The 14196-nt window shown below is 34.7% G+C and overlaps 1 protein-coding gene across 1 annotated transcript in view; it reads left to right on the forward strand.

The window, feature by feature from the left end:
* The first annotated feature begins 1475 nt into the window (after positions 1-1475).
* Positions 1476-14196, forward strand: part of LOC126020116 (cytochrome P450 7B1) — a 235838-nt gene continuing 223117 nt past the window's right edge. Inside the window, exon 1 of the mRNA XM_049781592.1 lies at positions 1476-1655. Coding sequence (XP_049637549.1) covers positions 1476-1655 — 180 coding nt within the window. The remainder of the gene's footprint in view (positions 1656-14196) is intronic.

Genomic DNA, 14196 nt, shown 5'->3' on the forward strand with positions numbered 1-14196 from the left:
AACGTAGACCCCCAGCTATCATCATGCACGAAGGTGAAATCCAAATGGATTAAAGACCTCGATATCAGCCCCAAAACCATAAGATATATAGAACAGCACATAGGCAAGACACTCCAGGACATTACAGGCATCTTCAAGGAGGAAACTGCACTCTCCAAGCAAGTGAAAGCAGAGATTAACAGATGGGAATATATTAAGCTGAGAAGTTTCTGCACCTCAAAGGAAATAGTGCCCAGGATACAAGAGCCACCCACTGAGTGGGAGAAACTATTCACCCAATACCCATCAGATAAGGGGCTAATCTCCAAAATATACAAGGCACTGACAGAACTTTACAAGAAAAAAACATCTAATCCCATCAAAAAATGGGGAGAAGAAATGAACAGACACTTTGACAAAGAAGAAATACAAATGGCCAAAAGACACATGAAAAAATGCTCCACATCACTAATCATCAGGGAGATGCAAATCAAAACAATGATGAGATACCACCTCACACCACAGAGAATGGCACACATCACAAAGAATGAGAACAAACAGTGTTGGCAGGGATGTGGAGAGAAAGGAACTCTTATCCACTGCTGGTGGGAATGCCGTCTAGTTCAACCTTTATGGAAAGCGATATGGAGATTCCTTCAAAAACTAGAAATCGAGCTCCCATATGATCCAGCTATACCACTCCTAGGAATATACCCTAGGAACACAAAAATACAGTACAAAAACCCCTTTCTTACACATATATTCATTGCAGCACTATTTACCATAGCAAGACTCTGGAAACAACCAAGATGCCCTTCAACAGATGAATGGCTAAAGAAACTGTGGTACATATACACAATGGAATATTATGCAGCTGTCAGGAGAGATGAAGTCATGAAATTTTCCTATACATGGATGTATACGGAATCTATTATGCTGAGTGAAATAAGTCAGAGAGAGAGAGAAAAACGCAGAATGGTCTCACTCATCTATGGGTTTTAAGAGAAATGAAAGACATTCTTGCAATAATAATTTCCAGACACAAAAGTGAAAAGAGCTGGATGTTCCAGCTCACCATAGGAAGCTCACCACAAAGAGTGATGAGTTTAGTTAGAGAAATAACTACATTTTGAATTTTCCTTATAATGAGAATGTATGAGGGAAATGGAGAGCCTGTTTAGAGTACAGGCGGGGGTTGGGTGGGTAGGAGGGAGACTTGGACATTGGTGATGGGAATGTTGCACTGGTGATGGGTGGTGTTCTTTACATGACTGAAACCCAAAAACAATCATGTATGTAATCAAGGTGTTTAAATAAAAAAATAAAAATTAAAAAAAAAAAAAGAATTCGTTCATAAGTTTTGTTTTTACTATAGTCAGACCCTCCAATGGTCTGAAGGACAATGAACTGGCCCCCTGTTTAAAAAGTTTGAGGACTAGAGTCTAGTCCTTCCCAGCGGCACAGAGTGGGGCAGGCGCAGGGTTCTCTGGGTGCCCATGTGGGGAGGTGGCTGGGTGGCACACTCGCCCTGCCTGCAGTTGGGTCAGGGGACCCTGAATTCAGGTGTGGGGCTGCTGCAGAGCCCACATGGGGACATGGCTAGGTGGCAGGTGCACTCCCCTGCCTGGAGTCAGGTCGGGGGGTCCTTGGGGTCTGGCGTGGGGCTGCTGCAGAACGTGGGGGTTTGGCACCTATGTGGGGAGGTGGCCGGGTGGAAGGCACACTGCTCCTATTATTTTTTATCAATAGTGCAAACACAGTAGTAATATGCCAATTTAGACACTAACATGTTTTTAATGTCATCTAATTTTCCGAGAAAACACCCAAACAAACAGAAAATCAAGTAGAAACTAATCACTTAGCCAACCTATTGACAATGACTTAAGGATCACATTGTGAGAATCATTAATTTTCAAAAATATTCTTATTATTGTACTTTTTAATAATTTCATTTTCATTTCTTAAACAAGCAATATAAAGTGCATCAGTTTATGCCTGCTGAAGGAGTAGGCTTGGGAATGGGTAAAATTCAGGAACAATGGTGGAGGAAAGTTTTCATTGGTGGTGGTACTGGTCTTGGAACAAATGAATTATGAGCAACTAAGTAATAAAAATATATGTAATGGTCTTTAAATAAAGTAAATTATAAAAATAATTATTGTTTTATAAGGAGTTTACCAAAGAGTTTGGGTTTAAAAAATTAAAAGAAATTTCTTTGGCATATTTTATACCTCACACTTCATTTCTCCTATAATCAATCATTTGGCATTTCAAGATCTTTTTGTAAGATAAAACTTACAAATACTATTTTGTCATTATGACATAGCAGTTATTTATATCCTAAGTCTGTAGTTTTCCCATGCTTCTATGGGAACGAGAGTTGTAGGGAGAGGTTAGTTTTACTTAGGGAATATTAATTGATACTTTAGTCATTTAATTTTCAAAGAAACATAGACTTTAGCAAGAACTTGAAAGTTTTCTATGTTGTGGATAGTGAGATGCTAATATTTGTAAGTAAGGAAGTTTTAATGTGAAGATGCTTGATTTCATTAATCATATCTTCTTCTTTTTTCTTTACTCCTGGTAGGCTCCAGGGACCATATGGGATGCCTGGGATCAAACCCAGGTCACCTCTTTCAAGGCAAACACCAACCCATTTTACTATCACTCAAATTCCTAATCATATCATCTGTAAACAGAGATTGATATATATATTTGGTTTTGGAGTCACACCCGGCGATGCTCAGGGGTTACTCCTGGCTGTCTGCTCAGAAATAGCTCCTGGCAGGCACGGGGACCATATGGGACACCGGGATTCGAACCAACCACCTTTGGTCCTGGATCGGCTGCTTGCAAGGCAAATGCCGCTGTGCAATCTCTCCGGGCCCAGAGATTGATATTTTTCCACAAAATTCTTATAGTGCATTTGGAAAAGTCTAGTTTAAGTACAATCACAAGATATATATATGTATATATATATGTATATGTATATATATATATGTGTGTGTGTATGTGGAAGGTATGTGTGTGTGTCTGTGTGTGTGTTGTATTGAGGAAGCATAATTGTAAACCATTCAATTCATTGTATAATATATATTTTCAAAAATATTGTTTTAAAAGAAGAGGACTGCAAAGATTTACATATTTTAGTTGTAAGAAAGTATTAAACATAATAGGCAGCTCAAATACTTATTTTTACATCAGTAAAAAAATCTAAAAATAAAAATGAAAGTTTTAAATGAGTTGGAGTTTATCTGAAAAGGATTGCCTCTTGGGGAAAGTCAGAAGTGGCATTCTCTGACAAGGATACCTGATACTGATGCACAGTGTAGAAAATGGTTTACTACCAAGGGACAAATAGCTTCTAGAATATTTGAAACTTAGGCTTGACCAGATGCCCATGTGACTGCAAATCTGAGCAGGCTTGCCACGGGTAGTTAAAAGTCCAGCCTCGGGGAAATTTGGCCGCCACTCAGGAGAGACATGCCATGCATATTAAGATGCCATGAACCTAGAAAACAATGGTTTTAAATATGAGCTTCACACTGAGGAATTTAATAAGACCTGTTCAATATAGAAAATTTGCCATTTTTCACAGACATTGAAAATAAAATATGAGTACAAAGGTTTCTTGCTAAAGAACCTCTTTTGTTAATTATCTTTCTAATTAGAATGACTGAAATTAATATTAATATAGGAGATTTTTAAATCACACCTAGGTCAGAAACAGTGTATGACTAGAGAGTACAAAAAAATAAATCAGTGGCTTATTTTTCCTATTGCATTAATTTTCTTGTATCTCTATTCCTTATTTTAAATATTCTATGGTTTCCATGAAATATTTTTTATTTCAGCACATTAATAAGCCACTAATTTCAGGACCTGGTTAGTTATTGACTTGTTTCTTTCAGAGATGTGCTACGTAGTAATAACATTCAAGGAGCATATGTAGAAATGTAGAAAAGGCTTTTCTTGGTGGCTATTCATGTTCATTCCTGGCAATGCTTGGGGAACTGTATAGTGGTAGGGATTGATGCTAGGGAACCAGGAGGCAAAGCATTTATTATAGTCCTTTGAGCAATTCAATTCCACTAACGTAAAACATTGTTGTTGTTTTTTTTTGAGGGGGTTACATCTAGCAGTTCTGGGGGGGGTGGGATACACCTGGTTTTTCACTCAGAAATCACTCCAGATCTGATGTATGCAAGACAAGTATCCTCCCAGCTGTACTATCACACCTGACCTACAGCATTGATTTTTAAATATATTTTATAAAGAGGTGACAAAGAATATTTTCAAGGTAAGCTGTAGAATATGGTAAGATATGAAATAGATCAAAGAAAGAGATAGAACTAACAGAAGAGGAGAAAAAGAAGAAAAGAGAGCATAATCATTGTAGGTGCTAAGTCAGTTTCAACATTTAAATTAATAAAACAAATAGACAACTTTTGTACAAAATATAAATTAAATATGGAATTGGGTTTATGGATAAAAATGGGGTTGGCATTTTCTAACCTTGATGCAATTTTTTACTTACTTCCAGTAGAAATTTCTCTTTTCTACCCTACCTTTTATTTTAAACTTAAAGAAATTTTCTTTGTTATGTTTGTGGTAGACATTTATGAACACACAAATTTCACCCAGAGTTGAAAACAAAACCCAAGCTATGTTCAAGTATTTATATCTAAGCATGTTGAAATTTTAATAAAGATCCATAGGTACACAGTATTGATTCCTGGATGATCCGATATGTCATTTTCAAAGAGGGTTCTCTAACTTCCATAACTGTGAGTCACCCTAGATTCCTGTCTTTTATTTTGGAAAACCACCCTATATTGTACAAATCACATGATATTTACCTGCTTAAATTATGGTTCCTTTTGCTTTCAATCAAAACACAATTATTTGGGGTAAATAAATCAATCAAACTTCCAGTTTTTTTAATTTTATTTTTAGAATTTTGGGCTACATCCAGTGGTATTCAGGGATTACTCCTGACTCTATGCCCAGACATTACTACTTGTGGGCTCAGGAAAAAGTATGAGGTGCCAGATATCAAACTCAGGTCAACTATATAAGGCAAGTACCCTACCTGCTAAGTACGTCAAATATTCTAAAAATATTTATTGTCTCTTATTAATAAGACTTAATGAATGGTTTGCATCTTAAATCTAAGTTTTAACAAACACTGATAATAATATCACAGCAATAAATTGAGTGTTAAGATGAAACTCTGTGTTAAAAGGCAAAACATTAAAATATAAAATTATAAATGACTAATAATTTCTATTACTTAATATATTTTTACATAAATAATTAACTATAACATTATTTCTGCCAATTTTCATTAATGAGTAACATTTTACATAATTCTTATTAGCACATGTGACTCTTAGAACTATTTATGTAAAGTATTTCTTCACAACCAACTAATTAAAATTATAGCTGTTTATACTTTAAAACATTATCTTTGAGCACTGTTACTGACTAAATATATCTCTTCCCAATTTCACATATAAAAATATAATACCCTATTAGATGGAATTAGGAAGTGATGAGATAGGCCTTTCAGAGGTAATCTTGTCTTAAAAGTGGATCTCTTATAGATAGTATTTGAACTCTTATGAAAAGAAACCAGAGTGCTGTTTTTCTACTTATCCATTAAAATCTTCAATAATTTGGCAGCCTGAATTTCAAAAGAAGGGTCACATTAGTATGTGTAGATGAGGCAATCTAATGAATCTTCATCATGAAGCTCTGTGGGAAAGACATTTCAATTGTATGTAAGCCTTGCAAACATGAACATTCGTTATAGCAACTGGAACTGATGAGGATTCACATATATATCAATAATGCCCAAATTGTTTCCCTGAGCGTTCATGAAAGTTTTTCAAAAACTCTGTAGTCATGAAATATTTAAGGAAAACATGTCTGTGAACCCAATTTTTTGCCAGCAACATAAACAACAATAAAGTGAAGGGGGGGGTTGAGGAAAGGATAAGTATGTTAATTTTTTAATATAAATCTTTAAGCACCATAATTACAAGTATGTTTGTAGTTGGGTTTCAGTTATAAACAGAACACCCCCATCACCAGTCATTTAAATTTTCATTTTAAATGCTTATTTAATAAGCCATACCTTTCAATAAGCACACTGCCAGATAAATCTCAATAGAAAAGTAAATGAAAATTATTTGAACTAAATGATAATGCATTGATCAAAATTTTAGGATGAAGTGTTAGTGAAACCAATGTTGAAGAAAAATTATAACATTAAGTGCATATATTATAATATAAAAGGTATAAAATTAACCATCTGAGCTTTCATTTCAGAAAACTAGGAAAAGATTAGTCCCCAAAATAGGCAAAAAATAGAAAAGTTTATAGTAAAAATAAATTGATACGTTAAACATAAAATAGAGAAAAATTAATAATTAATAACTAACTCTTTTAAAAATAAACTACAGGTTTCCCAATAGGCTTTCTAAAGTCTAAAATGAAAATGGTGCCACACTATATATCCAATCAAAATTAACAGAATAATGAAAGAACGTTGTGTATATCTCCATACCCATAAATTTGCCAAGTGAAATGGACCATTCATATAAATCACATCTATCAAAACTTACACAATAGAAAATAGACAATCAGTAGGCTTATATTTATTGGTGAAAGTAAATCAATAATGAGTAACTTAAAATGAGCAGAATCAAAATAAATATACTAATCAATTAGAAGAATCCTCCCATCTTCACCTGAAGGCTTCTTTGCATACAACTATTTTCCTTTTGATAAACATTTGACTTGCCTCTGGATAATTATAAAAGCACAATGTTTTACCAAATAGTCACACAATCTGCACTGCCCACAGTGAACCGGAACTGAGTCATCATGCTATAAAGTTGTGTGCTATAGAGCAGCAATTTCATCATTAAGTGGAATTAGTATATCAGACTCAGCTAAATCATAGAAACACAAATAATTTTTATAAACTTTGTCTCGGATTTTTTAAGTCTCAGTTATGTTTCCTCCTCTCTCATTTAAAATTTTGTTGTTGTTTGGGGCCCAACTCAGCCAGCAATGTGCAGAACTTACTGCTGATTCTGCTCACGGATCACTCCTGGACTACTTGGGGAATCATTTAGGATGCAGGTTGACTGCGTGCAAGGAAAGCACCCTACCCACTGTACTATTGTTCTAATCTGTTACTTCCTTTCTTAATCTGCAACTATCATCTGTGATTTGACAACTTAAAAGGGAAAAAATATCCAAATGGTCAGAACATTAGCAATGTACCTAGTAATTTGTATGACCTGAAAAACTTGGGCAGAAATAGATCTCACTAATTCATTGGTAACTGTTGAGCATTTTGGTCAACTATCTAGGGAAAAATGATTGGAAAACTGTTGAAAAAAGGTCTAGAGATAATACCTATAGGGATAATACAATTCCTCAAAAAGGCCAGAAAATATAAACATCTTTGCTTCATGTGAATGCTTTTCAAAGAGCAAGCTAAGAAGAGTATCCTTATAAATAAAAGGCCCTTTATTTAAGAGTTTTACATGCTTGACCAATGAGCTCTAAGCAAAATGGTCATTGTTGCAGAGGTAAACATTCATTTATAATTTGTTAATTTTCTATATATTTTTCATATGTAAAATAGAATATAAAAAGTAATCAGAATATTAATGTGAAGTTAAATAAAAATAAACATGAGAGTGATACTATATTCCCTTGCATATGACCAATACTGATTAATAAGACCCCATAAGACAGCATAAGACCCACCTTTCATCCCTAAGCACAGCTAGGAGTCACTCCTAACACAGAGTATCAGTGGGTACACCAGTGGATATGGCCTAAGTCTCTCCTCAAGAGAAAATACACATAAAGGAATTTAGAATATTATTATAACTATTTATATTAAATGCAATTAATAAATACTGAATAATTTTAGTTATCTTTCTACACAAGTTTGTTAGTGCCAACTTTATTAAAAAACCAGTGTAAAGGGGCTGGTGAGGTGGCGCTAGAGGTAAGGTGTCTGTCTTGCAAGCGCTAGCCAAGGAAGGACCGCGGTTTAATCCCCTGGCATCCCACATGGTCCCCCCAAGGCAGGGGTAATTTCTGAGTGCTTAGCCAGGAGTAACCCCTGAGCATCAAACAGGTGTGGCCCCCCCCCAAAAAAAAAAACAGTGTGAAGATATATTATTGAACTGGGCATGCAAAATTCTTACTTTCAGAAACTGACATTCTTGTGGAGGAAACTTTCATTAGTATTTTAATTTTAAGATTCATAACTAGTGGCCAGAGATAAAATACAGAAGGTAAAATATTGCCTTGCATGCAGCTGATTTGGTCTGATCTCTGACACCACATGTGGTTCTTCAAGTGTGTGTGTGTGTGTGTGTGTGTGTGTGTGTCCAACAATGACATTAGTGCTATCTAAATTAAAACCAATATGGTAAGTGGATAAAGAACAAGTTACACACGATTCTAGTCTAGTTTAGAAATTTTTCTAAATAAAGTTTGTCCAAAGATGATGCTCAGTTTAAGAGATTTATTCTATCATTAGTCCAAGGAGAAAGGATATTGTATTAAAGATATAAGGGAAATGATGTGTGAAGACTGAAAGATAACCATGCTCATTCATAGAACAAAATGGCATTTATTGTTGCAGGGAAAGAGATGAGCAAAGGCCAAGTAATTGAGAAGTGTAATTTTGTCAATGAAAATAATTTTGTCAATGAAGGAATTAAAAAATATAATGGCATTCGTATTTTAAAAAGTGTTATGGGTGTGATGTAGAAAATAAATATATGAATGAAGCAAATCAAATTTGGAAGTTATAAGGAGTCCAGATGCGTGAGAGAGCTAAGAATATCTTGGACCAATGTTAGGTCTCTAAAGATTGAAAAGTATGCAGGGTTAAGTTACATGCTAAGGAGAATTTATTCAATTTGAAAGCTAACTCCTCAGATTAGAATATGAGAATTTGACTGATTGTAGTGGGATGATTAAAAACTAAAACATGTCAAGGCTAAGATGTTTGTTAAACAACACATGGGCTACCTCATGCTATAGTATGAATCGACCTCTTAAAGAAGTCTATAGGTACACATCCAGGAGCTATTATAAAGATATAGTTTGTAAGACTTACCTACTAAACCTTTTTCTGAAGCTTACCAGTTCTCAGGGACACAGAGATATTTCAAAGGAGTAGACTGCATGACTGATTTGAATAGAGGGTCCTTATCACATTGCTCCCCCAAGTAATGCCAGAGTATCCCTAGTGGCACTCAGTAGTGACTGGCTGGACACCAAAGCATTAAGGCTGCACAAAGCCTCCTATGTCTGCTCCTAAACACCACTAGGGAATCACTCCCTTCTCGTGCTCCCTCAAAGGTGAAAAAAACATTAAGCACAGATATCTTTATAAGCTAAAGCTGGTAGCACAAAATAAAGAGCACGGGTAGAAGAAAAACTGGCAGGAAACTAAGAAGCAACCAGAGAGGTAAGAAGACACTCAGGTGATTATAGTTACATAAAGCACACGAGTGAGAGTTACTGAGATGTGACAGGAAAACAAACAATGACTCCAGCTCCCTGGAGTTTTGTGAGTTTTGTGAATAATTCTATTACTTTCTTTACATTTTGGTCACCTAGGTTGATGCTTGATAAATAGGAAACACTCTATTCATTTTTTAATATGAAACCTTGAGACACATAATGATGCTATTTTGTGCCATTAATATGTTACATAATTATTAGCCAAAATTGTTATTTTTTTCTTTAATAATCCTCCTTTACTAAATTTCTGTTTGAAGTTCTAAAAGCAAACCAATGAAAGTGATGCCAGAGGTATAGATAGAAGTTAAAAAAGATATGATTATTCATAAAACATTCATGTCTTTGACAGTATTTTGACCGTCCAAATAAGTTGGATGGACATAATGTGTCCCCATGAAGTCCAAGAAGACTCTTAAAATCATTCCATTATCTCTCCAGATTATAAATTCTTACAGTAAACAAAAGAAACTGTCAAAATGAGGCCCTTGTAGATGCAAGTAAGTTTTGTTTTTCTAAAATTGTGCCTTACTGAGAGATTGTTGCTATTTATTCTTGTTTTATTCTTGGCATGAGACTATTGCAAAGTCTTCAAACCTTCTATTTCACACCACTTTTTATGGAAAATAAAGCAAAGTTCAGTAAAATAAACTACCTTTAGACATCTGATTTTTCATTTCATGTTGAAGAGCTAACCAACGAAACCTATACTTTATTCCTCTTGAGTTAATTCTGTATTCATGATGTTTTGCTCAATTTAAAGATAAAATGTTATAAGACTATTGATCTATTATTTGAAATAATATTTAAAAAAATAAATAATCCAAGAGATCTTTGTATATATGTTTATATATGTATTATATCAACTATTTAGACAAATTTATATAGTAGGAACTAGCACTAATATTCAGATGGATATTTAGTGATTCCATTTCCATGCACTGAGTCTTAAACTTGGTCAAGCTTATGAAAACATTGTATAGAAAAACTATAAATAAACATTTTTTACTTTGTTTATTAGCACTTATTAAACATTTAGTTATTACTACATTTTCTTAATTTCTGTTTTTGTTTAATTAAATTTCTTTATGTTGGATATTTGTTCCTAATAAGTATTTATGGTATTAATTATTCCAACACCAATCCCAACACTAATGTAACATTCTCTCCATCCTTGTCATCCGTTTCCTCTAGCAGGTATGAGTAACTTTTTAATATTGCTTGGTACAACTAAATGGTAATAAAATTATCAAATAAAAACTTTATTGAAATAGAATTTGTTAAAATTGTCATATCTCGAATGGGATCTTATTTAATTACCTAAAGATCTACTAAGTTGTATGTTGCTGGTTGAACATTCAGTTGCTTTTTTTTTTTTTTTGAGCTTATGTAGTAGCATCATGAAAATTTTATATCTAATTTGGTGCATTCCAGCTGGAAATCAGTATTAAAATTATGAAGATCCAGGACTTTGGAGATCTGTGGAGTTGGACTAATGAACTCATCTGAGGAGAGAAGTGGTTTCTGGGAGTCCTACATAGAGGCCCAGTTATGAGGCTGGTATGCCTATGAATTCTTTTCCTGCTAGTTGTGCCTCTCTTTAGAGAGTTAGATAAATCTATGGCATTGGTCACTGGTACAGACATGACATAAGGATTTGGATTGTGGAAATGGCTGCCCAAAATTATAAAAGTATAAATGTGTTGGGAAAGCAAGTAGAATCCAAATATATGATTTGATTTCTGTGTACTTAATTGCATTTTTTTTCCTGTGTAGTTTTTATTTTTAAAGGGGAGAGGCTATCCCAAGCCAAGCTCAGCAGGTCTGAGGGTATCTTTCCTGTGACGGACAGTAGATCAATAAGATCTTGAGAATACAAAAGTGCTTGGGCTTTGTAGCACCAGCTGATTACTTGGGCTACCCGTGAAGTGACAAGGGACCTCCATGCCTGCACAGAGACATGCTTAGAGAACCATGCTTTTTTGTTTTGTTTTGTTTTTTGCTTTGTTTTGCTTTTTTTGGTTTTTGGTTCACACCTGGCAGTGCTCAGGGGTTACTCCTGGCTCTATGCTCAGAAATCGCTCCTGGCATGCTCGGGGGATCATATGAGATGCCGGGATTTAAACCACCGTCCTTCAGTATGCAAGGCAAATGCTCTACCTCCATGCCATATCTCTGGCCCCAAGAGAACCATGTTTTGATGTGGTTAGAACTGGGAAAACTAGAAACTCTTGAAAGTAATGCATTGTGTTTGCTTTAGCATAGGAATTGTATAAATGCTAGAAAACAATAGTTTTGCTCAGACTGGAAAAAAGAGAAAGTAATAAGATATGGATTTTCATATAATTGGAAGTTATTAAAGATAAAAGAAGAAGAGAAAACAAGGAGTAGGGGACAAGAAAAAGGATTTTGAATTTTTCAGAACACGCACATGCAGGTGATAATCAAAATACCTATGAATTAGTCTTACTGTTTTAAACCAGAAATTTAACCTGTTTAAATGGGGGGTGGCAGTAAGTGGAGAAAAATATAATATGACTATAAATGGGACTTTGAGATTCCAATAGATACAGGATAGACTCAAGTTGACATTTGTCAGTTCTTACTCTAACCAAATCATCATCAGACTAATATATTTAAGAAAAGGAGAGAAGCAATACTATAATTTCTCCCTAACTTCCCTAATATTTATTTGTATTCCTAAATGACAACATGATTAATTTTACTTTTAATCAATGTTGATTATTATAGTTTTAAAATATTGCTTTCATTGTTGAGATGAAAAATTTACACAGCTTTTTGAAATAACAGATTAGTGCTTTCCTAAAATACTAGATGTAAATTCAATTACTCTGCATTACAAGGACAAGAGGTATTTTATATAAAAAGAGGAATATCTATCGGAAAAACAGATCAGAGGGGCTAGGTTTTGTCAGAGAGAAGAGAAGCGAACTTCCTGTTGCAACGTGATTAAAGGGGACTGAGATAATATAGAATTTGAAGGGATTTTTGCATGGCACACTGTGTGTGCAACGTGACTGCACAAACCTGCTGCAATGACTTCAGTTCCTACTGTGTGTGAGCATTTTACAGAAATAAGTAAAGATACAGAACCATGCCTTATAAATAGCAGTTGTGTATGGTCAAACATGACTTGCCTTGGACACAAATGTCATGAAGTTCCTGGTTAATACGGGATTTGTGTATAGTTTTCTTAGTTATCTTTCTAGCTTGATGTGTAAACTGTCTACTTTTGTGAATCATTAGAAATCTTTGTTCTACTAGTTGGGCAATCACCCCATAAATTCCCTAAATTATGATGTTTTGAATCCTTAAAAAATGATAAGCATAGTAGAGTCTAAAGCTGTCCCAACTAGTCTGACACAGAGATGAGAATTCTGGGTAGAATGTGGTATCAGAGTGAGGAATTCAATGTAACTTCTGAGTATAAATAGTTGTTCAAAACTGTTTCTATATTAGAAGCATTTTGCTTAAGGAAGCAACATAACCTACTTTAGGGAAAAGTTTTTTTTTTTTTTGTGGGGGAGAGTTGGGGAGAGGGTTGGAGTCACACCCAGAAGTGCTCAGGGGTTATTCCTGATTCTGCTCTCAGTGATTATTTTTGGTGGTGTTCAGGAGACCATACAGAATATCAAATTCAGGCTAAAAACTGAAACCAGTCTGGCCACATGCAAGGCAAGCATAATTAATACTGTACTACCTTTCCAATTTCAAGTTTAGCATTTTTTAAAGATACTTTAGTGGTTTTCTAATTACAAATTTTATGTATTTAGACTTATTTTTGGTAACAGTTTCTCACCCTCTTTGACTATCCACCTGTAGCTGAGAATCAAGTGATTTAAAATCCTGGATAGGGGTTGGGTGGCTAATCTAAAAAAATCTTACCTTATGTTTCTATCTATACATGTTTCTAATAGGAGTTAATGTCTGAATTGAGCCTTTAGAGTATTTTCTATCTAAAATGTAGGATACAACTTCAACTTATTCCCTAAAAATACCCATTTACATCAAAATTGGTTACATTCTGTAGTAGAGATGTGTTCCCTGTTATGAAATGGCTTTCTTTAATAAACATTCTTCCTATGGTACTTAGAAAAAAACTTTAACTTATAAATGGAGTAAAGCTTTTTTCTTTAGCATTAGAGTAATTTAAAATATCTAATTTCTATGTTATCTCAGAAGTTGAAAGACTTGTATTACGCTATCTAATTCTACTAGTAAAGAAGAGATCAATTCTCAGGTAAATAAAAACATGAGCCATCACTCTTTGTGTGGTACCTAATCTCAGTATATAGCTGTGAAACTAGAGTGGACATAAGACCCGGTGAACTCTGTGTTCTTTGTGTCCACTCCTATTCTTTGATAACAGGAGGACTTAGGCTTTAGGGAGCATGGAATGTCAGCAGCAGCAGCAAGAATTTCCTTCAGCTCAAGAGAACAACTTTTACCCAACAGCACCCCCTTTTTGAGGACAGTCAATAACATCAACATATGAATCTTCAAAGGTGCTGAGACTTTCACTTTGCCATGAAATAATTCTGAAGGATCATCCAGGTATAGATATCCTCTCTGTCTTAACGGATTCTGTTGTTGAGACTGTACCCCAATCCACATCTCCCTCTGCCTTCA

This window comes from Suncus etruscus, chromosome 10, assembly GCF_024139225.1.
Source record: "Suncus etruscus isolate mSunEtr1 chromosome 10, mSunEtr1.pri.cur, whole genome shotgun sequence".
NCBI classification, from domain to species: Eukaryota; Metazoa; Chordata; class Mammalia; order Eulipotyphla; family Soricidae; genus Suncus; species Suncus etruscus.